The 27,788-nt window shown below is 37.6% G+C and overlaps 1 protein-coding gene across 2 annotated transcripts; it reads left to right on the forward strand.

Moving 5' to 3' along the window:
• Window positions 1-382: 382 nt before the first annotated feature.
• On the forward strand, window positions 383-27,566 carry LOC124170682 (ring canal kelch homolog). 2 transcript variants are annotated; one of them, XM_046549583.1, is made up of 13 exons: window positions 383-634; window positions 981-1,130; window positions 1,238-1,463; window positions 1,612-1,787; window positions 1,889-1,985; window positions 2,070-2,223; window positions 6,352-6,467; window positions 6,546-6,658; window positions 14,045-14,222; window positions 18,407-18,547; window positions 18,801-18,915; window positions 21,921-22,061; window positions 27,117-27,566. In XM_046549583.1, the coding sequence occupies exons 2-13, from the start codon at window positions 991-993 to the stop codon at window positions 27,128-27,130; spliced, it is 1,611 nt and encodes a 536-aa protein (XP_046405539.1). In that variant the 5' UTR covers window positions 383-634; window positions 981-990; the 3' UTR covers window positions 27,131-27,566. The 2 variants fall into 2 exon arrangements, with proteins under 2 accessions (XP_046405539.1, XP_046405538.1); XM_046549582.1 differs by lacking the exon at window positions 27,117-27,566 and adding an exon at window positions 24,885-26,737 and having other exon boundaries at window positions 384-634.
• Window positions 27,567-27,788: the final 222 nt, after the last annotated feature.

Genomic DNA, 27,788 nt, shown 5'->3' on the forward strand with positions numbered 1-27,788 from the left:
ATACATTTAAGGTTTTTCATACCTGCAGTTCAGCCATGTATGGTCTATATTTCAGAAGTTTCTCTTGGTGCTGATTATAGTATACTTTCCAGATTCTTCGTTCGAACATCAGCGTTAAGGATGATGATTTTTACATTTTCATTGCTGTGATCAAAAAAAAACAATCAAGCTATTATTAAAAAATACTAATCCTTTCATCGTTTCCCCTTCAGGATATATTTTTAACATTTCCATTTAAGGACTTTTTCTCAAGCCACTCGAGCCAAATTTTGCCGCTGTGTGCTCTATAATAAATGTTTTCGTTCAGATGATCTCGTCGCAGCGGTTAAAGCTATTACGTATTTTCGCGCGACAATCACTCGACTGTCAGCCATTGGTCCATTGGCCTCTCATTTGGTGTGGTGTGGGCTGAGAGTTGGAGTTCGACATAGCTGCCAGTTCGGTGGATCTGAGTGATTGAGTTTTTGTGACCACTTTTTTTTGAAGTACTTAATCATTAATATTTGACGGTGACTGTGATCACATGAACCACCGCAAACGTTGAATTGTTGGAATCGTGAATGAGCCACTTCTACGGGTATGCGTATCATTTGTTATGACTGTATAACATTTTCGTCGTAAGAAACACTGCCAGGTAATTAGAGAATGGCGTTTAAAATGTATTATATTTCGAATAAATGGGTAATGAAGTATTCTGGCATCGTTGAGTCCAGCATGGTTTGGCCCTTGGAAAACATTTTCCTTGCCGTATATGTCTGTCAGACCGAGGAGGGTTCTTAAATGACAATTCGTTTTGTTGTTTACCTCGACCGTTTTTTCTCACTAATGATTTCTTAAGTTTTTTGTTTGCCGCAAGAAAGTATGTCATTTCCTCATGATTCTGTGTTTGCTCATGACACCTGTTTCAGTATGCATGTTTCTTACATTGGCGTGGACATGGAAATGGTTTTATAATCCCCAATGTCTACCTATCTTTTCAGTACTAACCTTATGTTGCGGTGTGACAGTCAAAACTCTTTGGATGAAAGCTCGCAAAAGCAATCTAATCAAAATGACAAGAAAGAAAGACCAATTTACAGTAATAGCCGTCATACTGTCAAGGCTTTTGAGGTGATGCTGACCATGCGTAAGTAAGTACAAAAATAGAGTATTTGTGCCAATTTTTCTATTCATTCGAATACTAAGTAGTTGTTTGCCACAATAATACCGCGGTAAGAGAGATGCTTGTTCCTTGTAGGCAAAAGTTGTTATGTGATGTCACGCTGGTTGCTGGGAACTTGGAGGTGCCTGCTCATAAAATGGTATTGGCAGCTTGCAGTCCCTACTTTTTTGCCATGTTTACCAGTTTTGAAGAAAGCAAAAGGGACAGGATTTTGTTAAAAGAGTTCGATTCTCAAGCTCTCGCTTTATTGGTGGAGTACATCTATTCTTCAGAAATTAATGTCACTGAGGAGAACGTGCAGGTATTAAAAGATTTTAGAAAATTTTATGTAGTGAAGTATTGCTCATATAGGGTGGAACACATCCTGAAAATGCTACCAGTTGTGGTTGGACTTAGGGTCTGATTTGAATCCTTGAACTGAGGATACTGTCTCATTAATCTTCAAACAGATCTTGTTGCCTGCTGCAAACCTTTTGCAATTAACAGATGTCCGGGACGCTTGCTGTGATTTTCTTCAGACACAACTGCACCCTACCAACTGTCTTGGAATAAGGGCATTTGCTGATCTGCACAGTTGTTCAGACCTTCTCAATCGCTCAGAAAGTTATATAGAGCGTCACTTTCAGTGTGTATATTTTTATGTACTATTTTGTCAAGTAAGGAATACATATTGAATCTATCAATTCAAGTAAGGAATACTTCTAATGGTAAATCATTCTATTCCAGGCAAGTTGTGGAATGTGAAGAGTTTTTGGCATTGCCCGCATCTCAAGTTTTAAAGCTTGTATCAAGTGACCGACTAGTGATACCATCAGAAGAAACTGTAATCATGCATTGACCTTACTTGTTTTTGATTAACAAGTATGGCTTATCTTCATTGCTAAGCATTTTTTTTTAAATATTTCAGGTGTTTGAGTGTGTGATGGCATGGGTATTTCATGATGAAAATCGTCGTCATCATTTAGCTGAGCTGATTGAACATGTTCGTTTACCTCTCTTATCCTATACATATCTAGTGCAAAGGGTCAGCATGGAGCCTTTATTAAATGCAGATCTCAGATGTAAGTTATCATCACAAGTGATACCCATTGTTAAGTTAAATGGGCATGACTTATGTTTGCTTATGGGGTTGATCCATGTGGGTCATTTCTCATAGCACTTATGGTGTCGTATCCTGAGACTGGCAATCTTTATTGTCTCTGTACACAAATAATTCAAAAACCAAGTGAGCAAATTTTATACTCATATATTAACCTGAAACCATTTAATAAATTATAGTAGAACTTCCGCTATAAGCCTCAGTTATACGATGACCTCACTTGTACACAGATTTTTTTGGTCCAGTGAATGACCCCATGTAAACCCATGTATTCCAACCTCTGTTATGAAACTTTTCACTCATATGACGTGCACCGATTTCAGTCACACAAGTGGGAGTACTGTGTGCTTATTACATAGATATGCCATTGAAGAATAAGAAGTTTTAATAAAGAGCGCTGGAGTTTATGAGATATTAATTGTAATTGTATTAGATGATCGTTAATCTGGAATTATGAACTATGGAATATCTATCTCTAATGGAAGATTTTCTGGAATTTTGTCAACATTTTGTTTTCCATTGCCTCAGGGAAATAATGCTCAAGTGAGCTGTTGAAAATCCTCTCGTACCAAAATTTTGGCCTCCATGGTCATTGAAAAAAGGTACCGTATTTCTCCGAATATAGTCCCCATCTGAATATAGTCCCCCCCTAATTTTGAGGCTTCAGGTTCGGGAAAAATTAAAAAAAAATGCGTTTGAATATTGTCCCCCCCTTTACTTTTACCACAGGCATTTTTGGAAAAAAAGGGGGACTATATTCAGACATTTACGGTAATTGTATATATAGTATGGATGTAAGTTGATGGTGATTCAACACGATGTAAAAACTGCTCATTCTGTGAGCTAACCCCATGTCTGCGGGACGAATGGAGCCGGGGCAAAGTTACTTACGCAGCGAGCTGATCAAAACTGACCTAACTTGTATCTCAGTGGGTTTAAATGAAACATGGTTGAACCTTGTAAAGCTAATAGCTTAGCTCTGCCAGGTGGCAAGCATTTATTTTTAACAGAACAGGAGTTACTGTAAATGCCCGTGGAGGATAACTTGTATTGTCAGTTGTCACTTAGTCATAAAAGTCAAATTCAAGATGTGAAAGATAAGGCAGTTCCTTTTGACTCAGAAATGGCTTAGCACAATTAGACCAAAATAAAAAAGTGTCAGTTGTTGTTATCATAAATTGGAAAGCAAAATATTCCATGTAGACAAATCACGCTGATTGTGAGTTGAAGGTCCTAGCACTGAATTCACAGAAGAATGCCGACAGAGAAGCTATACCTGGTAGATTCAATGTACTATTTCAAAAATTTCATGGGAAAATTCTGTTTTTATGATTAATCATTGTAAAGAGGGGAGATTTTTCCTGACTCTTAATCTGTTTTTGTTCATTCATCACCGACGGCAGTTGCACAGTTATTTAAATTGCTCACTTAAAAAAAGTGATCTAAACACCGAAAAAGTCTTAATTACGGGATATCCCAGGTTACTCCGTATTATCTATGGTATGGTATTTGGATGGAGGTAACTGAAAACTGGGGTCATTTGCTCCATGAGGTAAGGATGGTAGGATAGAAACCCTGTGTTGGCATTAGCCAGGTTGTAACAATAGGCTCCTAGGAGACGAGGGCTTAACATCCCATCTGCAGTACAGTGTGTTGCACTCGAAGTTCCTTCCACACTACACTCAAGCAGGGATACGGCCATCTCTCAAAAGTTTCTGCCACTGCTGGGACTTGAACCAGAGTCCACAGGGTGTGAAGCCTTATTGATGCATTAGTGAAATTTTGCTCCCTAATTATCGGGTTAATTTGGATGACTTTCCTCTGGCATCTCATTTCTTCAATCTTGTCTATAGGTGGTAAAATGAATTTCATGAAAACTGCTGTTAATGAGCCTACTTTTTTTGAAAATTGTCTTCTCTGTGAAAATTTAGTACCACCATTCCAAAATTTCTCCTGTATAAAAGTCACCACGTATAAGTGACCACCAACCTTAGGACATCTGTATACAACACTGAGTAGAATCTTTTTTAGGGGACATGTTATTTCAACAAACAAAATCAGGCTTGAAGTTTTCATTGACATAGGACAGTATCTTTCCTTTGAGATTCTCTTTTATATGCACACACACGCACACACACCTCCACCACCTGTTGTTTCATAACAATATATAATTATCCAAATTTACATATTCAGTGGGCACAGATGGTTTCAACCACGATTCAGAAATTGCTGTCTCATAATAATCACCACAATCAAAGTGTTTACGAAACTCGTCAATATGAGCTGGTAACGGCAGAGTGTTTTGCCGGCCTTATTGGCAGTGGGATAAAGTCCTTGCATGCCAAACCGTAGGTTGCAGGTTCAAATCCTGCCTGGGTAGGTGGTCCCTATCCAGGGCATTGATGTTTGTGTTGTACTTTGTTAATTCCTCGGTTGTAAAAGACCTCTTATGTCCTGTTTATAGAGAAGTTGAAAATAAATAAATAAAATATCAACATTATTGTGTGCGGGCACTCGACATTTTGAACCTTCAATTTCATGTAATCGAAGGGCATGAAGATCGCCTTCGGTGCATAAAAGGAGTCGCTCACTCCCATCACATTCCCTTGCAAATATTATCCCCCCCTCTTATCCATAAATAATGAAGTTTACTATTCTGTTTAAGCTCTCTCACCTTTGCATATACTTTACCATTCAAAGCACTGAGTGATTCATTGATATAGCATTCATTCATTCTTAGACTTGTTTCGGTGGTAGTAGTGGAAATTTAGCACAGGCATGTGGTTTGTATCTTTAATTTCATGAATCATTACTCATGCAAAGATTCACATAAGAGACAACCGCACTGCCCGTGCCTCAAGGAATCTTGAAATGAATTCCTGCTCAGCAGACATGCAATATTTTAAAGACAATCTGTGAAAAATGCAAAATTATCCCACATGAGCAGAATATATGAAGCCACATGCCAGACCATCTGGCACGGTGTGGCAGTCCAACACCATCTGGGCTGTCACGAGATTGCAGAGGCCGAGTGCTGACTGATAAGTACTATGTCAAGGTGGTGGTGATAGTTTGTCATACATTATTTGTTTGCGGCATTGGGGAAGAAGGTCCAATGTCCCCTTAAAACCTGGATCATTGCCTCAGAAATTGTGGATGATCATGCTTTGAGTGATCACGGATCAATGTCACGCACCATTTGCCTCCTGATCAATTTGTGTGCCATGGGACTGAGTAGCACTGCATCTAACAATGCAGTTATTTACCAAAGTAGTATGACTAGCAGTGCCTACGTGCGTGCTCTGCACCCAGGTTGACCTCACTGGGATACCTTTTGTTACTTTGCTTTGTGGGTAGGCTGTTTTTGCACATTTTTTGCCCGCAACTTAACGCAATGTTGAGCTACAGCACTGGGACCTATTCTAAAATGTGTATGCAGAAATTCTGTGTCAAATACCCACTATGTGATGTATTTTCTAAAGTAGGCATTGTGTCATGCGAGCACAAATTTACTCGTCTCACAAAGTGCACCTATGGGCGAAAATTTTTTGCTTGCCTTCAATGCCACTGGACCACTTTGACTCCAGCCATAGATTGCCTTCCTGCAGCTGTGATGTGGTGACCATCTGTTGCCCAAGCGTTGCTCTATCTTCCATCGGCAGACTGCATTTTATTTTTGCATTCAATGCTAGTGGACCACTGTGACTCACAAATTCACTTCCTGCCAATCTCGACACTCGCCATCAGAGATGCGAATCAGGGGGCCATGAAGTTTACCTTCAACACAGGCAGACTGACATGCTACCAACTTAATATATATGGATGAATCCTTGCAAACTACTATCCAAGACCCGCAATCTTGCCACTGCATATCATGCATGTTTGGCTCCTGGAAACTAGCCCTAAAAAGTTGCGAACCCATTGTGACAATTTCAGTGCATTCTACTTTCAACAGATTTATATTGTGCCGAGTTATGGCAAGTGGAAAAATTCTTTTCTAGTGTTGAAAGCTCAGTTACTTTGAAGGATGTCTTTTTTGAATTTTTGTTCAACAGTTTTGTATTATATTTTTTATTTTTTAAATTTTCAGGCAAGAACTTCTTGATTGAAGCATTAGCTTACCAGTTATTAAAAGCGAAAGGTGACAAAGAGATACCTTTTGAAATTCGCAATACTCATCCACGTAAACCAAGTGGATTACCTAAGGTAGGAAAATATATTATTTTTTTAAGAGTCCATTTGTCATTCATTTTCAGGGGAAGTAATGTGACCTTTTCTTTACAGATAATGCTAGTGATTGGTGGTCAGGCTCCCAAGGCCATCAGAAGTGTGGAATGTTATGATTTTAAAGAGGAGAGATGGTATAGAGTTGCTGAAATGCCCTCCAGACGTTGCAGGTAGTGACTGTTTGCTCTTGTTGAATTTAATAAATATTGCTCATTTTTAGATTCTCTAATAGGCTGAGTAAATTGTGTCAACTTTAAAGGTATAGTTGAAGTTTTATAGAAGGCTATAATTTATCTGATCATAGAGAGTTCTCTAGGTTGACTGCATCACCATGAGCATGAATAGCTTTCAAAAGAACCATAAATATTCTCTTCCAAGAATGAATGTTTTCCTGGTTTGGCGATCTACTCATTGGTGCAACAGAATTCTTACCTCTCTTGCATATATGCTATTATTCTTGCATCATAATTGCCTTACTAATTTTTTTGTTCTTTTTATTTGTGATGTTGTATTTACTTTATGAATGATATTATGTACCGGTCGAAATATAAGGTGAAAGGAGTGCATTGGGTCCATCCGCTAGACGCGGTCCGTAGAATTTATCTCTCAGGGTGGTTTTTAATTGCGATCCTAAAATTTCTTCAGTGTGGTGAGGGCTGAGCAATCCACTGATTCCCAATCTTTGCCATTAAGATTTTGCAAATCTGGGGAGTAAATAAAAATTTAAAAATGTGAATTGTAGAATAACAAGTGTTGCATTTTAAATACTGTGCAGATGCTTGTTGTACCAGTCTTTAGTTAGCTGGGGAAGGGGGTCAAGGTGTTGGAAACCTACGAGAATATTTTTGAAAAAAAAAGTCTCCCATGCCTTCTCATGAAATGAATGTCCTCTCAAATGCACTTCACCCCCACTTTACCTCTTCGTACATTTTTCTGGCCGATACGTAGACCATGAATAAATTTTTGGCCAATGGTTGTCAGCTTGCGGTGGTGGCTTTATGAAAGGCAAGAATTTTCTTTGATTTTTTTGTATAAGTAAATGAAACTGTGTAAATTGTGATAATCAGAAAACATTGATAACCACAAATGTAATAAATATGATTGTATTGGCAACACTGTACTTGGTGAGGTAGGTAATGTGTCACATAAGAGCAGATAAACCATTAGCCGATGGACAGGGATAAAAAAAAACATAGAGGCGGTCCTCAACTTTCATACACTATACTTTCGTACAATTCACACTATTGTACATTCCAAATTGACACCTTTTACTTGGCATTCGTACGTTTGTCTTTAATTCTTTGAAATTCCTGCGATATATACTTTGCATCCCAACATTAAACTGTTTCATATAGTAGTATATGTGGATAATACGAACATACATGATCGCAGTGTTGACTTTAATCAAGGTGATTTTTTGAGAGAGACATCTTGCTATCGGCTAATTTATCAAGAGAAGAAGAAAGCTGTAGTTTAGCCTTCATTGGAGAGATTTTTCAAAAAAGTTGACTGGACACCATCATGCAGCTCTCGATGAAATTAAAATTAAATTAAAAGTGCTTCTTTCTAATGGTGATTTTCTGTTTGAGTGCTGTTTAATTCATGTACGACATTTAAACAATCAGCAATGATATTGCACGAAATATCCGAATTCAGTACGTCTTTTGTCTTTTTTGAATAATTTGCTAAATATACGCGATGACGAGATACCACAGTGTGATATCTGTGTGAGATACGCTATGAAGATCTGTCACCCACCGTCACCTGAAGAGTGTCACCTGCGAAGGAAAACGAGGCGTAAAAATTTAAATTTATCAAGCAGGAGGGTTCAGCAATTGCATTTTGTTATGCTTCTTGATATGTTTTTTTATTTATAATGGATGTTATAAGTGGAATGTCAACTTAAACACCGAGAGGAAGTATCAATTGGTACACGCAATGGAATTCTTCTTTTATTTACTTTTATTTACATTTTCAGTGTATTTTTGAAAGACATTATTCAATTTGAGGAATTTTGTTAATTTATTATTAAACATTGGTTAATTAATATAAAATGTGCGCAGAAAATAAGGTTTTAGTATGTATATTTCGCTGTTTTGGAACGTAATCCCTAATTAGTATGGAACTCAATGGTTCGACTTTCGTACACATTTTCAGGAACACATTGTGTGCGAAAGTCAGGGACCGCCTGTACCTCCTTTAATTGTATACATATATTATTTAAACAATTATCAATTTATATTTCCAAATTCGTAGTAAATTCTTGTCTTCCTTTGCCAGAATTTTTAACAGTCTTCCCTGGCAATGCGAAATCACCACATCTAGGTTCCTCAAGCCACATAATGAAATATTTTGCAGAAGAAAACGACAATTTAGTTGACTAGCTGTAACAGGATGAACATGGAGGCAGCCAAGCTCTGTGAATTTAATTAAACCACTTAAATAAGCGTAATTTCGGTGGTGAAACTTTAAAAAATAAAAATGTTCAGGTAAAACTGACGAAAATGAAGGAATTTAATGTAATGGTTTGTTTTTAAACTACAGTGTTTGTTTTACATATACTGTTTTTGTTTTAACATACAAATGACAATTGTTTTGCTTATGTAGTGTGCTATGCAAAGAGCACACTAAATTTTCTCAATTCAGTTGTCAAAAACAATAGTCAATGTGGCTCTTTTTTCATTTGTTTTTCTTTGGGGCAGCAAAATACTTCCTTCATGTTGTGATATAATTATCAATTCAACCAAAGATTTGACATCTTACTTACACTGATAAGATATACATATTCACTTACATTCATACATTTTCAGATGCATTTTATTAAGATACTTTAAATAAGAGTCATTATTGCTGCCTTCATTATATCGTTCAAAATTCTTTATGTTGAAGAGGAAATAGTGCAACTAATCTGCAAACTGGATGGTTGGGAGCCAGGTAATCAAGATTAACCTATACTTATCTAGGGTATTTTTCGTGAACTGAGAAAATTGTCAGTGGACCCAAGAATTTTTATTAATCTATATGGAGACCACAGCTCATTTCCGGCATTTGTGTTCTTCATGGCTTACAAAAGTCAACTGACCTCTTCCTGTTCATAGGGCATGCTCAAAAAGCACTTTCTCCTTGTGGTTTGCTTAAAATTGCTACCAAGTGTGTCGTAGGATGTCATAGAGAGGTGTCGTGGCATTGCTTGTTTAAGACAAGATTTTACTCTGAAGTGGAGGAAGGGATACATAGTGGTCTAATAGCTTGTGTGGTTGGTTTTTTTCCTCAAATAAATTTTTTACTCTCTATAGAAAGCCCTGATAGCCTTATGCATAATAATAATAATTTCTTAAGATTCTCTTAAAATAATTTTATTTTCATTAAAATATTTAAGTCATACACTTTTTACAAAGTCTATTGACATTGTATAATAAGCACTTCAAAAATAGCAGTTAATATATAGGGCTTTAATTCTATAATGCAAATATAAACAATCTTTCATGATCGAGTGGGGGTGGGGTCTTATGCTTTGTTTTTTTGACCGAATAGTAGGGAAGGGGTGGGAAACAGCCAAAAATGTGATCACATAAAACTAGAAGGCTCCCATAGCCAATTACAGTGAGTCCTCGTTTAACGTCACTTACCGTTCCTAAAAAATGTGACGATAAACGAAATGACTTTAATCGAAACATAATATCCCATAAGAAACAATGTAAAAAGTGAATATCGGCTCCTAGGCCTCACAATTCCTACGCGAAAAAATTTTAGCGTATCATATCTGGGGCATTTTTTACGTTGGGAATGCCAAGCTATGGCATAAATACGAGTTCCTGTCTTCATCGACGACAATAGCAGCAGTGACGTAAATCCTTCTCCATTTTTGTATCTTCCCGCATTTGCTTTTCGGCTTCGCTATGGTGGTCGCCTGGGCATCATCATCGCTGAAACATCGTCGCAGTTACAGGAACCAAAATTGTTGGGAACACGGCGAAAAAAGTGACGACAAAAACTCCCGAGTTCTACACGGAAAAATTCCTTGAAATCACTTTTTAAGTTCCTGAAAACCATTATGTCAAGTAAAACCTTGCGCACCTAAGAATTCATTTTGCAAAAATTTTGCTAAAACCGTAATCGCAATTAACACTAAACACACCGTTTTACACTTCGTTTAGACTGACTGTATTACCGCCCACAAAGTAACAACCTGCAACGCCCGCCGCTTCGCGTTTTTTTCTCGCGCGAAATTTAAAAGCCTTGACGTTATTGCGAAGCGAAGGTGCGATAAACGAATGACGGTCTCAAAATTTTCGTGACTTTATCACGAAATGACGTTAAACGGGGTGACGTAGAACGAGGACTCACGGTATATATGTTTTATTCCAAAAGAGGCACACCTGAGTGCAAAGTCCTTCTTTTGCAGAACTGCTACTGGTCTGTTAGTTTTACTGACTGACACGCAGCAGAATCCTGGTTATCCGGCTGCATTATATCAGCGTTGCAGATTGTCTGTGCATGATTTTCACTCTCGCTCAAAATTTTCCGCGATCTTAAAAAAAAAATCGGACGCAAAATCATCAGAATTACTGCATTAATGCTAGGATATACCAGGCTTATTATTTCTGTTAGATTCCCCTTCGTAAATCGGAAGCAGTCGCGTGCTAGCTGCATTCATGGGAGCATCATGTTCCCGTTTTCCAAGCCTCACAGTGCGTGACTGCGCTCCGTGATCACAGATACACGTCCCGCAGCAGTTGCAAGTTGGGCGACTTGTGCAAGACGCGACTACGTGGTGTGGTGCCTGACAGTGTAGTTTCCAACGTCGAGCAGTGGTTTTGAAGCATCCGTGCAAACCACTTTTCTGTATCCGTGATCACACAGCCACGGAAGTGTGGTTTTCAAAACCAGGCCTTACATGGAGCATTATTAAAGCAAGTACAAGCATGTTAACGCTGCTAAAAAGGTCACAAACTGGTGAAGAAAGCTCTCAATGCGTCCGGGAAGCACTCTAAAATAACAGAATAACTGCATAAATATATGGTATATATATTGTTTGTTTTACGTAAATTATGAACATTGCAAGACATTAAAGTTAAAGTTTGGGTTATCCGTGTTTTCTGATTATTTGTGCCGTCTCTCCCCATCATTAGCCATTAGGATAATCGGGAATGTACTGTAATAACCTTACCGTATCCTGGTTTTCTTTTGCTCTTGGCTCTACATGCATGGGCTGCCACCATTGGGAAAAGTGGTCTCTTTTTGAAGGGTTAAACCTATGGTTCTGTGAATATAGTTTAAGGTTCTTGGATAATTTTCTGTGGGACTTCTGTTTTTTTAAATTTACTGTTTAACTGGTGGTTGGCTACTTGGTCTCCTCCAGCTTTTGGCTATTTGATTGACCCATATTAGAATTTTGTTTGCTTAGCCACACTTCACTTAAAAGCGGAATACGCAACTTTCAAATGGCCAATTGAGCTCAAAATTTTTGGATTTGGTAGATCATGGCTATAAATTCAATATGACAAAGCAAGATGATGTACCTCTCATAAAATTTTGAGAAAAAAGCAATTAAAGATCATAAAAAATGAAGTTACGAAATATAATCTGTATTGAATAATATTGTGGCTATGGCAGTGATAGCTCAGTGGTTATGGAAGTCGACTACTGTAGTAATGTAAGCATGTTCGATCCTTCTTGCAGAACCTTTTTTATTTATTTTTCAAGGATTTTAATGTTAAAATTTTTAATGATTGTTTTCTTATCTTCGTTACCTTGATGGAAATTTTTAGCCATTTTTTAAAATATTAATAAGTACTGAACATGGTTGGAAATTAAGCAAGGGCTAAAATAACCAAGATTAGGATATGTAAGGCCAGTGCACTACCTAAACACTCCAGTTAATTCTTTATTTGCAAGTTTCAGGATGGTGGTCATCATAGAGACAGGCAAAACAAAGTGTAGTAGTGCACTGGCCTTCCACACCCTAATCTCTGTTGTGAATTTCAGAGCATTCAGAAATTCAATCCCTGCGTGTAATGTGGAATACACCGATGGTACAGTACACCGTCCGTTGGATGGGACGTTAAACTGTGGTCCCCTTGGCACCATTGGTTAGGAGTTGGCTAATGCTATTGCCAGGTTTCTATCTACCCTTCATCCTCTGTTTCAAATCCCAAGCTGATCCAGTCCTGATTTGAATATTTAAAAAATGGCATTAAAATATTTTCATTGCAGTAACAAAGGTAAGAAAAAATCTTTAGAAGTTAAAACAATAAAATCCGTGACAAATTTTAAAAAGTGCTGGGGGCAAGGATCAAATTAGCCATCATCTCTACCATAGTTAACTGCCTTTACCACTGGGCTATGGCCATCATAAAATACTCTCCATTCAATACAGCTTGTACATCATAACCTCATTTCTTGCGATCTTTAATTGCTTTTTTCTCAAAATTTTACGAGAGGCATGTCATCTCGCTTCAGCATATTGAATTTTTAGCCATGATCTACCAAATTGGAAAATTTGAGCTTGATTGGCCACCCGATGGTTGTGTATTCCCCTTGTTAGCTACAGTAGAATCCTGTTTTGCAGAATTCTTCAGGATTTTATGCCCTCTTACTGCACTAAGTTTTTTCAGGTCTTGTCAAAAGTTACTTCTCTGCCTTTGGTTAGGACAGCTTTTATTGAGGAATAGCAGGGATTTGGGAGGAAAACTCAATAGCTGTTTTTAAGGAATATGTAGTTGTTGGTCTTTATTGTCAAGCTTTTACATGTTCCTTTTCTCTGTCTCCTCATCCTTGCTGAGGTTCCTCTTTCATTTAGTCTCCCTCTTGGCAGGAATCGGCTGACTGGCACCTTTCCCCTTGATGCCATTCGTTTAGAGTAGGACAATGCCGATGCCAGGTGTCTATCCACCCTTCATCCTCTGTTTCAAATCCCAAGCTGATCCAGTCCTGATTTAAATAAAAAAATGGCATTAAAAATATTTTTCATTCGTTATCAAGTATTTCATTTGATATCAAGTATCAGGGGAAAAAACTGATGGATATTCAATGAGGTGAATGGACTTAAGAGAATAGGTGGGGGGGAATTTAAGTTGAAGACACTATAATCAGCTAAGAGTATGCAGACAGTAATGTAGGCTTTACTTTTTCCCATGTTTTGGCTTTTTGGCTTGCTTTTTCGGGCCCTTAAAAAATGCTACAAAGGATTTTTTCTGTAATGAAAATTCCCCAACCATCTGTATGAAATATGTACTATTATCCTATAATTTATAATTAATGAGCCATAGGATTTATGCATCAAAGTAACTTTTATTAATAATCTTCTCCTGAAATTATAATTTGAAATAAATTTTGAACTCCTATGTATGTGCAGGAAGGAGCTAGTTTTGCATGCAAAGATTAATTTTGTCACTATTTTTAGATTCTTAAACCTATGGTATCACATTATGTGGTGGCACACTTGTGGTATCATGTGAATGCATGTTTTTCTTTCATATTCCTCTCAGTAAAGCAGTGCTCTTGTATGAAAATATTTTTGTTCCCTTCATAACCCAACTTCACTTGGTCACTAGGGCTGGGGTTTCTGTACTTGATGGACAAGTGTATGCAGTGGGTGGATTTAATGGTACTCTTCGAGTACGATCTGTGGACAGGTATGATGCTGCCGATGACAAATGGGTGGCTTCACAAAGCATGAGGGCTCGTCGGTCAACGGTCGGTGTGGCTGAGTTGAATGGCTGTATATATGCTGTAAGTTCATCTCATGTTCAGTTCATATGGCTAGCCTTTAGAATTCTGGTAAAGGAATAGTTATTTGTTCTGTTCTTCACGTACATTTTTTGTTGTTGGCTTCATCATTAATGGCTCTAAGTAGCTGCATATGTAAGCATTTGTTAAGTTATTATTTATTATTTATCACATGATGAGGTGTAAGCATAATCCATATCCTTCATTAATGTGATAATTTGTGATGGGTCAATGAGGGTCTTCGATTCCTTGATTCTTTTTGCAGAACCAGCATTGTAGTAGTGTGCTTCAGAAGGTGAAAAGTTGATTTGAATTCTGGAAATACATTGGAGCCCTGAACTTTGTACAGTGGCGCTCACTTCAATTATATTTTTATGCCACATATTTGTCAGAAACAACCTTCAGATTGGCATATCTCGAAGTATTATCTATTTATTAGTGTGCCAAATATTTGTGACACAGTTTGTGTGTTTGCTTTTTGAGCTATAGCCTCACAAAGAATTTTATAATCTGAATTTAAGCATTTATTTGCAATTTGCACAGAAAGACATTGTAAATGCTTATTCAACTTGATTTCTTTGCAAGTTGAAGGAATTGGTAGTGTCGCTTCGATTATGCTCTCCATGATTGTTTTTTTGAATCAAGAAGATAACCACAGGGAAAGATCATTTTAATGAATATGGATATAGAAGGAATCACATTATAATAAATGATTGTCAGTGTACCGCCAAAAGGCCTATGATTAATATGTAAAAGAAACTGGATACTGCGAACCCAAGAAGTCCCTGCTGCGGTATGCGCTTGGTATTACGAGTTACATCACTTCAGAGTGGTGCATAACTAGTTCACTTGAAAGTAAACGGGGTTCACCCATTTTAGTGGTGATGGCGGAAATATGACTCCAGAAAAAGTGTATGATGTTTAGTTTGCCTTTCACTAAACGCCTGAGCATCACAAATGCAATGCACATAACTGCACCGATGAAATCACTTGGCACAAATCAACTGAGTGACTACCCAGGTTGTGGGTATGGAGTCTTAACAAAAGATGTGCAACATTCAGGCAGCATAGCTTGGTGTGGTGAGAAGGCTGAGTCTGCGTGCTGGGCTGGCCTTTGTGGATTGAGAGCATTGGTTTGAGGGCTCAAAGGCTGCAATCTGGATTGATCAGAGCCAGGCCAGAGCTGGGGAGAAGTCTGGCATCTAACATATGTGTTTTCTTGCAGTATATGTACATAGTAAGTCATACATAGTAAGCCTTACAGAAGATTCTTTGAAAATTGAAGATTTTTCGATTGTGAAAAGTGTTAAAAATCAGTTCAAAACCCTCTGCTTAGGCCTACCACACACTTTCCGTCCCGGCCTCAAGGCCCGACCTTGAGGCCGGAACTGTGCAGTTTGGCCGGAGCCTCAGCCCCACCATACTCGTTCAGTTTGGCCTCAAGGCCTGGACTGTACAATCCCGGACTGAAGGCAGAACTGACTGTGTTTGGCGATATCTTGAGGCAGATTGTCGGCCGGACGGCGGCCGGATGGGAAAACAATGAGGTCCGGCCTCGAGGCCCGGCCTAAGGAGCAGATTTTTTAAAATGACTATGCAATATCTACAAGATGATGCCATGAAGGAATTCGATTCAATGTCAAATGCAAATTTTGAGAAGGCAAAACACAAAATGTCATTATCCATTAATATAGATCACTAACGATCTTTGGTACTGTTTTAATAACAGCAGTCAAGGTCATAATTTAAAAAAAACACCATTCCCTTGATCAAATGGAAGCGTTTCTGTTTGCCGACAACAATTGAATAGGTTGGTGAACACTCAGATTTCGTGCCTTTAACAAGTTTGCGGCGGAAGGGAGTGAAAATGGGCTGGTGACAGCAATATAGCTTTCCCGCACCCAAGGTCAATAAGTGGCAAGTGTTGGCAGAGCATTTTAATAGCGCTTGGCACTAAATTTACGAATTTTGCCATCGAAAAGGCAAATTTATGGTTTAAATATCATTAAAGTCCTGTCATCACGCCTATGTCACATTTATATCATATGTGATTTTCACGTATAACTAACGATCTTGAGTTACTTGCCTTCATGAGAACTGTGTTTATTGCTTCCAAGTTATGCAACTTTGTCGCATGCAAGTGGAACCGTGTCCCTCTGCAAGTCTGTTCAATCTCTTGCAAGTTTGTGCAATGTGACTCTTTAGTGTGGTGTCTGGAATGCGGTTTTTGCCTTCTGCCTTTGCGATTTGATGCATCATGCCAATGGTGGATGATACCAGATCCATGAGCACGTTGCTTCACATTGTGTGGCACACAGCCATGAATGCGTGGTTTTTAAAATGGAGCGCCAAAGTGTTGCGATAATTCATTTTCAAAATGATATACAAATAGCAATTTAATGCAAGCACAGTTCTTATTTCTCGGTGAAATAACAGCAATATGAAATAAAAATGGTAAATATAGGAATTGAGGGTCTTCATCCTTCACTTGCGGATATAGTGAGTGCCTGATAAAGGGAGAGATTTTCTGGGAATTATGAGAACTCATTAAACCTAGCTTCCAATGTATGTATTCTTGTAGGAATCAGTGGGCTCAGAAGTGATAAATAAATGGCAATCTTTCCATCCTGAGCCCATATTAATAAGCTTAATTATTTCCTTACCATTTTTTTGTGAATTACTTTTGTGAATGAGTGTAAGAGACAAAATGGATGCAAATTCCTCTGTTGCAGATAGCGTCTGTAATTTAAAACATTATTTTCCCGGAGCCTTTTTCATGGAAGTGGTATGATTCTTATGTAAAGGAATCTCATGATATTGAGATATTGGAGATATTGGTAACTGAATTCAAGCGAATATTTATAGGATAGGTGTTACACCAGAGACACTGGAGTGCTCCTGTGGGTTGTATGTGGGTGATCCCTGTTCCTCCACCGTTGACCCAATATCTCATGCATAACTTCAGAAACTGTGACACACTTCTTCCTGGGTACATCACAGCTTGTTCTGGATCTTATCCCTTTTACTGCCAGGGGCCGTTATATCGGCCCTCGCTGGTTGAGCGAAAACTGCCAGGGGCTGATTTATCGGCCCGACTTCTTCAACTTTTTTTTCATGATTTTGGCCTTTTCAACGACTGTAATTTAAGTAAACCCCCATAATCTATCTATGGTTAGAAGATATAAATATATCATAAGAATTGGGAAAAAATCTAGACGTATGTATTAAGTAAAATTAAATAGCTAAAATTTTTAAAATCTGAAATGTTGCAAATTCCGGAAAATAGCCTGGGCAGCCTTTGTACATGCCACCTGAAATGGGCTGGCAGGAAAAGGGTTAAAATGGAGCCCTCAACACTTCGCATGGCATGTGACTCCTCAGTCCTCGGATGTTTGATTGATGATAGGGAGTGAGCCATCGAAGCTCAGAAGCTGTGGTGTCATTCACTCAAATTGGCTGGAACACTTTACTTTCCTCACTGTAGTGAAACCCCTGTAAAGTGAACCTTGACGTATGTATGTAGTAAATAGAAAACCTTTATGAAAACCCCTTTGCATTATAAAGTTGTAGTTCGCTTCCAGGCCCTCCCTATATTGCAAACCTCTCTAATTATTAGACTTCAATATCATTAGAATCATTAGAATGAGGTCCACTCATGGGCTCCAAATTTTAAAATAACTCTTTTCATGTTAGCCTAGCTTGCTTTGATTTCACTCTTTCTCTGTGTTTTTATCCAGTTGATTAAACTTGACGATAGAAATGAGTAATTCTTTGAGGAACTATGCAAAATATTAAGTCAAATTGAGATAACTTTACTATTTAAACGAGTGATTATCCTATGCAACATCAGGAAAAAACTGTAAAATCAAGAAATGACTCGAAAACAAAGTTACACCTTTATAAGCTGTGCTAACTAGCCTTTAGAGTTTAAAGTGAAAGAGGTAAAAACGTCAGGAAAACATAAGAGGAGCAAAAGAGAGGATTGTTTTTCCTTCTGTGGGTGACTCCAGAAAGGTTACTCCTCCTCTTGATTTTGATGAAGGTTGTTTGCATCTGCTCGCCAGGTGTGACATAACGCTGGGCCATTGATGCCGGTTTATGTTTTATATCTCATAAAAAAGTAGAGTACTGTTCCATCTAAACTATTTTGTGCATCCAGTCAGAAATAAAATTGTTTGCTTTCATAGGTTGGAGGGTTTGATGGAACTTCAGGATTAAATTCAGCTGAAGTTTATGATCCCCGAACTAAAGAGTGGACTATGATTCCTCCAATGCCTACTAGGAGAAGTAGTGTTGGTGTTGGCGTGCTGAATGGTCTTCTATATGCTGTGAGTTCATTCTTTTTCTCCAATGGTTTGGATTTTTTTGGAGAAAGTTTTGATGATAAAACTTAGTTTTGAAAATGTCATAAGTACGAGTTTGATGGAACCTGGGTGGATTTTATGCTTTCTTTTAATTTGCTTGTATCTTGCATTTTTGTATTTAGACCATTAAGTAGTCGAGCCTCATCAAATGAGGTTTATTTTTATTGCTTGTTTTGTCTTCCTGCTGTTACTTCTTTTGCTTTCTATGTTTTTGTAGGTTGGTGGGTATGATGGAGCTTCTCGCCAATGCCTCAGCTCAGTCATAAGGTATAATCCTGAAACTCAGATATGGACCAGGGTTGCAGATATGTCGACTTGTCGGAGTGGAGCTGGTTAGTGTGATTATTTTATCAAATATGTACTTGTGCTATTTCAGGAAAATGTATGTCATTGTTATTGTGGACGAATAATTATTAATGGGGACAAAGAAAGTTAGGTGTTGTGGTAGGTGAGACCAAGTGTCCGCTTTAATGATTAGAGTTCTTTATTTTTACCATAAAATTCTTACTAATAGTTTGGTTTTATAAGTAATTACATTGTCAAAGTAAATTTAATGAAATTAATTTTCATTACTTTTTTGGTAATCTTTTCATGTAATCGATGCATTTTTCAACAATTTATTTTTACTGGTAATCTATCTCACAGTGGTTATGTGCCCCATGTCATGAGATGTAATTGTGTGAAAAAGACAGTCATTGAGGACAATTGGAAGGGAAGAATGGCAAGGTGAGGCATCAGGCTAGAGAAATGGAGCAAGTAATAAAGGATGTAAAGCAGAATTACATCAGTGTTAAAAGATTCACTTATGGGAGAATAGAGTTAAGAGCACTGTTAAACCAATCTTTTGATTCTTCAAGCTAACTATTTATAATGATCATCAATTGATAAATTAAAAGTTGCTGTTAATTTTCCAATAATAGCTCTCGACCAGTTTCAATACATTTCGTGTCATTAGAGATCCATGAAATTTGCAAGATGGGATATCACAGAATAATACACAATAACACAAAATAAGGTGAAATCAGTAAAAAAACGAAATTTCGCCTTATTTGTAAATTTGAGGTGAATTAGCGAAAAAATCACTTCTAATGAGTCATAATCTATTAAAGCCTAAGCCTTCATTGTTTAACGCTGCTGACGTTCATTTGATCTATCTCCTTATGATTCCAATGTCAATTGGCTTGTTTTGTCTCATGCATATTGCATTCGCGTAATATCGCTCACTGTAGTGATGTCTATGCTGGAATTTGCTGTGAAATTAATAATGGCCTCTCTCTTCGTTTCACATTTATCCATCCTGAAATTCTTGGAAATATCAGAATGAATCTTTCTCTCCGGAAGAATTAGATATTCTGACTCAATAAAGTGCTGAAAAAAATTTAATGTGGATGCGAAAGAGCGGAAATATAAGCTCATGCGCCCAGGACGCATAAGTGCTGAGCAGAGCTACCAGCACTTGGTTAGAATACTGTCATAATTGGTTGTGATTCATGTTTGGACTGTTTTTTATCATGGCTACGGATTTAAATATCAAACAAAGGAAAGAAATTTTAAAATGCCGAAAACCTAGTGTTACCGTTCATACCAGAGTAAGTGAATTCAGCGCAGAAGGATTTTATGTTAAAGAGAAATTATTACCTTGTAAATTTTGCAATAAAAGACTTGAGTCTGTAAGACATGACCCTTTGTTAAAGCACATCAGTAGCGATACACATAAACGTGGGAAAGAAAGGGGACCCACAAAACGACGGCTATCATTTGAAAAGACAGTTACTCAGTCAAAGAAAATGGTGGAGGAGGAAGAGGAGTTTGTTGTCGCTCCTACTGAAGCATTTTTAAATGCTGGCATTAGTGTAGAGAAACTTGATAGTAAAAAAATTTGGGAAATGCTCTTGAATGATGTAATTGAAGGGTAGTGGGGATTTGCTGTCTGCCAAGAATGCATCCTGATTATAAGGAAAAAGAAGCAGGAAGCACTTGAATATTGCATTATTGGTCGAAACTAATACAATGAAACTGAAAACAAATTTTAGTACTATATGGTCAATTTTTGCTCTAGTGTTCCTCACGAAGACAATTAATCAAGTGAAATAATAATACATACATAAAAGCAAGTCAATTAGAAATTTTCAAAGAATGTGACATTATAGTGACACTGCCAAGACTTTCTATAACACTGAAATCACATAGTTTTAAAATCAATTTTAGCAAAAAATAAAACCACTTTCATGTACGTCTACGTATTATGGTTAAGTGACTTCATCTCAAAGCATTTTGTGTGAATGCCATGGAGGGGAAGCAGGGGAAGAGGCTGAGGGACAATGCTGTTAAGGAAACAAACAAAATGTATTAAAACACACTCTGAAACTTTTGGCTGTACGGCCAAGGTGTCATTGAACAGCTCTGGAAAGTCCACATAAAAGGCAGACAGCCTTGGCCACACCCCTCAAGTGCGGCGGGCATTTAATTTAATCCCATCCCAGCGGCCGGATGAGATTTAAATGACTTCGCCTTTTTGGCATGCTATCATTCAATAATTTATAACTTTCATAATATACAATCTCTCACAAATGGGTTGTGTCCTCTGAACTTGGAAAGTTAATTACAAGGCTCCTGGGGCACAAATGATTGGGAAATTTTGCACTTGTTCATTAGTGATAGTATTCTACCATCATACCAAATTTGTACGAAATGTATGGGAGGCATTTAGTGAATGTTCCTTGTAAGTGATGAGTGTGGGTGGGGGAGAAGGGGAAGGTTTTACAATGGTAAATGTTAAAGACACAGTTCCCCAGGCATAGTTTCTACTGTTTTGAGACTTAAATTAAAAACGTATGATTGCATATTTTGTAAAAATGAGTTATTAGATTTTTGCATCACAGCAGATATTTTCATATTTTCTCTCATAAATGTGGTACTTCCTGACATCTAGGCTAGAGGCACCAGTTGAGCATCCAATGTCTCATTTAACATGGGAGATAATATTTTGTAAGTTTAATGTGGAATTCCATAGGATTTTAGCCCATATTTCAACCTCCTTGAGTGAAGTGATATTCAGTTGTATAGTCTGATACCTTGTCTTGAGTTTGAGGCATTTTATTCTCCTACATATTGCTGTTGTCAAATATTATTCAACCAGAGTTTTTGATTCACTGTGTGCAAGAAAAAAGTACATGATCAGCTATTGCATGGTAGGAGTTACAAGTTATTGCATTGGTGATGGATGTCAAGTAAATGTGTATTACCTTGCATCACAAAATATTATACTCTTGACAATAGTACTTTGCAATGATATTTTATTGTCTTTGAAGAAGGGAATATCATAATTATTTTACAGGAATTGGTGTCTTAGATGGGATTTTATATGCTGTTGGTGGTCATGATGGCCCTGATGTCAGGAAAAGCGTGGAAGCTTATGATCCAAAGACAAATACTTGGTCTCCAGTGGCTGATATGGCTGTTTGCAGAAGAAATGCTGGTGAGTTGATAATAATAACAATATTTTTTATTTGCCCAGAGGACACAATACATCGAGGTACAAATGCAAGTGTATAGGGCATGTGAGAAGAGAACATATTCACAAAGGAAATGTCATCATTTGTTGTAAAGATATTCTTTTACATTATAAAAACACCTATCTAGTAAGTATTGTGAAACTATCTTTTTAAAAATGTTAAAACTATCTATATTTTAAATGGCTTTAATTAATAATGGTAATTTGTTATACAACTTCTTGCTCATGGACTCAGGCCATTTAGATGCTAGAGATATGTTAGATAGATTGACATGTACCTATGTCATTTCTTCTCCTTGTCTCATATGGATGGAAGCTGTTATGGAAACTCACAAAGTGTTTTTCACAGATGTTTCAGTGGGGTGACCCACCATTCTCAATGAGGGAGGAGGAACTTGTTGCCTTCATTCATTCATTATATGTTTACTGGCATCAATTAACACCTTCACATTTTTACTTATTGATAAAATGGTTACATCATCTGCATACATAATACACTTATTATTGGAAGTTCCAATGTCATTTGGTAAATCATTGATGAATATCAAAAAAAGCAAAGGATCCAACACAGACCGCTGTGGTATACCTTTTTTAACCTCTAACATAGAGGAAAAGTAGATAGTACCATCTTTCATCTCTTTCTTTTCTTTCATGAAGATGTGTTTGAAGCCATTTTAATGGAATACCCCTAATACGTATTGATTCACATTTTGTAAGTACAGTGAGTCCTCGTTTAACGTCACTTACCGTTCCTGAAAAATATGACGATAAACAAAATGACGTTAATCGAAGCACAATATCCCATAAAAAACAATGTAAAAAGTGAAAATCGGCTCCTAGACCTCATAATTCCTATGCGAAAAAATTTTAGCATATCATATCTGAGGCATTTTTTACGATGGGAATGCCAAACTATGGCATAAATACGAGTTCCTGTCTTCATCGACGACAATAGCAGCAGTGACATAAATCCTTCTCCATTTTTGTATCTTCCCGCATTTCCAGCTTCGCTATGGGGTGCGGTCCAATGAATGCTACTTCCGCTACCAGACAGGACAGATGGTGCTCAGGAGCACAGGTCCATAGGCCCTATGTTCGCTACGAGAATTTCTTTTCAGACCGGTCAGGAGTGAAATCAAAATGGCGGAAATGAACGAGGGTGTGCAAACTGGGATTATGAAATTGAAGAGATGGTTTTAATTGCGAATAGAGGCGGGCGGGCGTCGCCTGGGCATCATCATTGCTGAAACATCGTCGCCGTAGCAGGAACCAAAATTATTGTGAACATTGTTCTCTTGGACATTTTCGTGAAAATGTCTCTGATGCTAAAATTTGCTAAAACCGTATTCGCAATTAACAATATACACACCGTTTTACACTTTGTATAGACTGTCTGTATTACCGCCCACGAATCGAACAACCTGCAACGCCTGCTACTTCGCCTTTTTTCTCGTGCAAAATTTACTTAAATTTACTAAAAGACTTAACGTTATCGCGAAGCGAAGGTGCGATAAACGAATGACGATCTCAAAATTTTCGTGACGTTATCGCGAAATGACATTAAACAGTGGCTTAGAACGATGACTCACTGTAATATGACGTGATCTACAGCATCATAGGCTTTGCTTAAATAAAAAATATTCCCATTACCTTATTTTTATTATTTATCTCCTTTATAACATTGTCATTTGCATTAAATAAAGCCAATTCAGTTGATTTTCCTTGCTAAAAATCGTATTGGTGAAGTGATAATATGTTTTGTCTATCAAGATAGTCAATGAGCCTTTTGCGGAATATGTACTCAAATAATTTGCCAAACTTTGGTGCTACAGATACTGGCCTGTAATTTTGTAGATTATTTCTATCACCTTTATTCTTGTATACTGGGACAACCTTGGATATCTTCAAGGAATCTGGATGTATGCTTTCTACCAGGGACTGGTTTATTAATGAGAGTAAAGGTCTTAGTACTTGGTACTAGTCAAAGTTAGTAGTAGACCCACATTCTTTAATTACATTTCCCATTATATCATCTATATCAGCATACTCTTTCTTGCGTAGCCTGGTAAAAAAGGAACACAGTTCACTCTCCGAGCAGGGTTTAAGATTAACTCCCTAGGATGAGACTATCTGATGTTGAAGACTTTTAACGAAGTAGTGTAGAAGTGTATTGCCATCAATGACCAACTTTGGTGATGCATTACAGTTGAACTATTGTTCTTAATTAGTTTTTGTCAATGATGCTGTTGAGGTAAAGTATCATTGTATTCACTGTGGCATAGTTGTTACTCTAAATGGGTGATATTATCATGATAAGTGGATGAAGTAGTTGAAAAACTTTTATGCATGTTAACAATGGTGTAACATGATAAGTATTTGCGCTTAGGTATTAGTCATAAATAGCTTTAAATTGGGTGTTGCTTAATTAGGTGTGTGCTTTGCACTTGTAATGTTAGCTTTGCCTAATGCCTTAGCTTTGTTACAAACCTACGTTATCGGCTCTGTGCAATGCGAGTCTCTTCCAGTGAGGGCCATAATTATATTGGATTGTGTGTTCTTTGAAACTAAGGCTATGCTACAGCTCTCAGTTAATTTATGCATTTTAATAAATATTTACTTTAGGCTAGTGTCTCACCAGAAATGTCATTTGATGCTAAGCTTTAAACTAGTTTGCCTGACATGTGCATAATGCTTACTCATTAAATTGTGAAATTCTGAGTAAATACACGTGGAATGCAGTGGTGATTTTGATGAGGCCAATAATTTGTTTTTGCTCTTTATTTTTAGGTGTTGTTTCACTAAACAATATGCTTTACGTGGTTGGGGGAGACAATGGCTCAACAAGCTTAGGATCTGTTGAGTACTATAATCCAAAAGTCAATGTGTGGACCATGCTGCCAACTCAAATGAGTATTGGGCGTAGCTATGCTGGTGTTGCTATAATAGATAGGCCTAAATGACAAACTTAGGCCACCATTGTTCATGAGCTCTTTTTGTGGCCAAAGGGTACTTTGCGGGTCATATTTGAAAGTGAAATAGTTGGCGTTGCCCCTTAATCAATAGCTACCTGGATTAGTCATCTTGCCTTGTCCTAGGTGGTGCTTTGATAAAAATATTTGCATGTTAAATCCATGAGTGATACAGGACCTAGGGTTTGCAAATTCTTTACTGGTCAGTGCAAATATTTTCCCATAAAGTCGTGTGGAGAATTATGTGTAAAACTCTAATGTGTGTTATACAGGGTGTCTGTCCTACTTAAACAATGCTGAGTAATCATGGGGGTATCATGGGATCGTGGAAGTACATGTGGCAATTGCTATCAATGGAAATCCATAAAGGAAGCAATTTTTATTTTTTTATTTATTTTATTGTGCTAAGGAAAATGCAGTACAATCATTGATTTCCCATTGCATTGAACCATTCTATTTTTACCTTATTCATATACGTCAGACTCCCGGTTATCCGTCTGTGGTTTATCCAGTTTGTGGATTATCTGTGCATGAGTTCACGCTCCTTTGATGTTTTCCACGATTTCTATAAAAAATAAAATCCGGTGCAAAAGCACCAGGATATGATATTTGCATTTTAATGCAATGCTACACTGGGATTATTTTATCCATTAGAATTTATAACCGCTGCTGCGCGATGGCGTGTTTGCATGCCCGTTGTCTTCACGGGAGTTCCGGGCTCCTTTTTTCCAAGAATTGCTGTGTGCGATCACGGATCCGTGACTCGCAGCAGTTGCATCCTGGGCATTGCACAGTGGTTTCGAGCATTCGCACAAACCACTTTTCTGAATCTGTGATCTCACAGCCATGGATACGTGGTTTTTGGAAACCAGGTATTACAAAGAGCAGTAGGAATAAGAGTACAATAATGTTATTGATGCTAAAAAGATCACGATCGGGAAAGGAAAGCTCTTAATGATTTCAGAAAGCAATCTAAAATAACAGAAAAAGTGTGTAAATAATAATCAATTGTTTGATTTACGTAAGTTATGACAATTACAAGAAATTAGAGTGAGCGTTTGGATTATTCGTGTTTCCCAATTGTCTGTGCTGCTCCTCGCCATCATTTGCCTGGATAATCGGGAGTGTGCTGTTTTTTAAACTATGATCTGTTGTGTAAGCAGTGGCATATATTTTTTGCTGACATATTGTCGACAGCTTTACTCCCAGCAGAGCATGGAACAACTTGGAGTTAAAAAGCCCATGGTAGAAAATAGAGAATGTTTTTCCAATGCAATTATGGCAGACACCTAGCTTATAAGCGATTATTCAACATTTCATGGTGAATCAAGGATCCAGTTGTGGGTCAAATGTTAGATCTGATAGGTGAAATTGAATGATAAAACATTATTAAATGTTGCATAAGAAATGCATAGAAGATTTCATTGTTCCAATTTTATTTGTGAAAGGCCTTTTTATTTCATTTCGTAATTAATATTGTTATCTATTTTTACAACTGGTATATTTTTGGTACTTAAATGTAGTGTCTGTTGAAACTTGAAAATTTAGACTCTCTTTTAATCTTCATATCTTTATTGTTCAAATTATGTTGGGAAACTCTCCTTCCTATGTATTCAAAAGACTGATTTGTACTTTTTAATAAATTAATAAATAAAGCGTTTTAAATGCTGACTTGAACCTTGTTGTGTGGTAGTTACGAGTTTTTTTAGGAGTCAGAGTTGAGGAATATAAAGGAAATAGTAAGTACTTTTTCTATTAAGAGTGATTTCATTTAATTATGGTATAGATCCTGCTTTCATGGATTATTGGTTATGAGCTGACGCGACTACCACTTCTATCTCAATCCCCCCCTACGGTCTCTCCACAAACAACCAGCCCAAGTCCTCATCCTTCTACCTCGAAACCCAACTGCTCCTTCCACTGCATGAGCAAGTACAGGGACACCCTATTCGATTCACCCCAATGCAAACCTCCCGTCTTGAGTTCCTTCCCGACTCTTGAATCCGCACCGGAGCGGTGGGCTGAGTCAGTTTCGTTTCGTTCCGGCCAGGTCTCTGTGTCTGAACACATGCCGCGCTGCTGCTGTCGGCCTCCCTCCTGTGTTATTGCAGTTCTCCGTGGTCAACTCGGATGCGATCATGCATCTCCAAGTGCCCAGGATTGAGCCGCCAGCTCGGAGAGGCTCGTAAAGGAAGTCATCGTTAAAACAGTGCGGCCGGCTACCGTGCGCAACTGCAGAAGGACCTTTTTTTCATGTGGCAACAGACTTGAAACCACTCATTCATTCATATAATTCATTGGTTTCTTAGATTTGATCGAGTTTCCTGTTCCATTTCTAATTAGATCAACTGTCTTCAGAAGTATATTTGTTTCATCATTGTCATCTTTATGCATTTTTTTCAGTGGTTGAAAGGGGCTGGAGGACTCCCTATGTAGAAATGGTATTGAATGCCAAAGACATCCTTTTTTCGTTGAATCTAAGTACCAAATTCATAATCCATATAACTTCCACATTTTCATTGCATATTAGTATTAATTTTATTTCTAGGTCTTTGAGAAAAATTTCCCAGACTCTGAATTGTCTTTTTAAACTTGATCAATACTTAATCCAAGGTCTTGAAATTAGCTTTCAACTCACCCTTAATGTCTTTTATATATAACCTACACATCTTGTTAAGAATTTTGATTCTACGGATTGGATCGAGCATTGTATCGAAGGATT

This window comes from Ischnura elegans, chromosome X (genome assembly GCF_921293095.1).
Source record: "Ischnura elegans chromosome X, ioIscEleg1.1, whole genome shotgun sequence".
Lineage (NCBI taxonomy): Eukaryota > Metazoa > Arthropoda > Insecta > Odonata > Coenagrionidae > Ischnura > Ischnura elegans.

Coding starts and splice junctions, on each gene's coding strand:
- LOC124170682 (XM_046549582.1), top strand. CDS start 991: ATGTTGCGGTGTGACAGTCAAAACTCTTTGGATGAAAGCTCGCAAAAG. Junction 6,468..6,545: donor AACCAAGTGGATTACCTAAG/GTAGGAAAATAT, acceptor TTTTCTTTACAG/ATAATGCTAGTGATTGGTGG. Junction 18,916..21,920: donor GACTTGTCGGAGTGGAGCTG/GTTAGTGTGATT, acceptor ATTATTTTACAG/GAATTGGTGTCTTAGATGGG.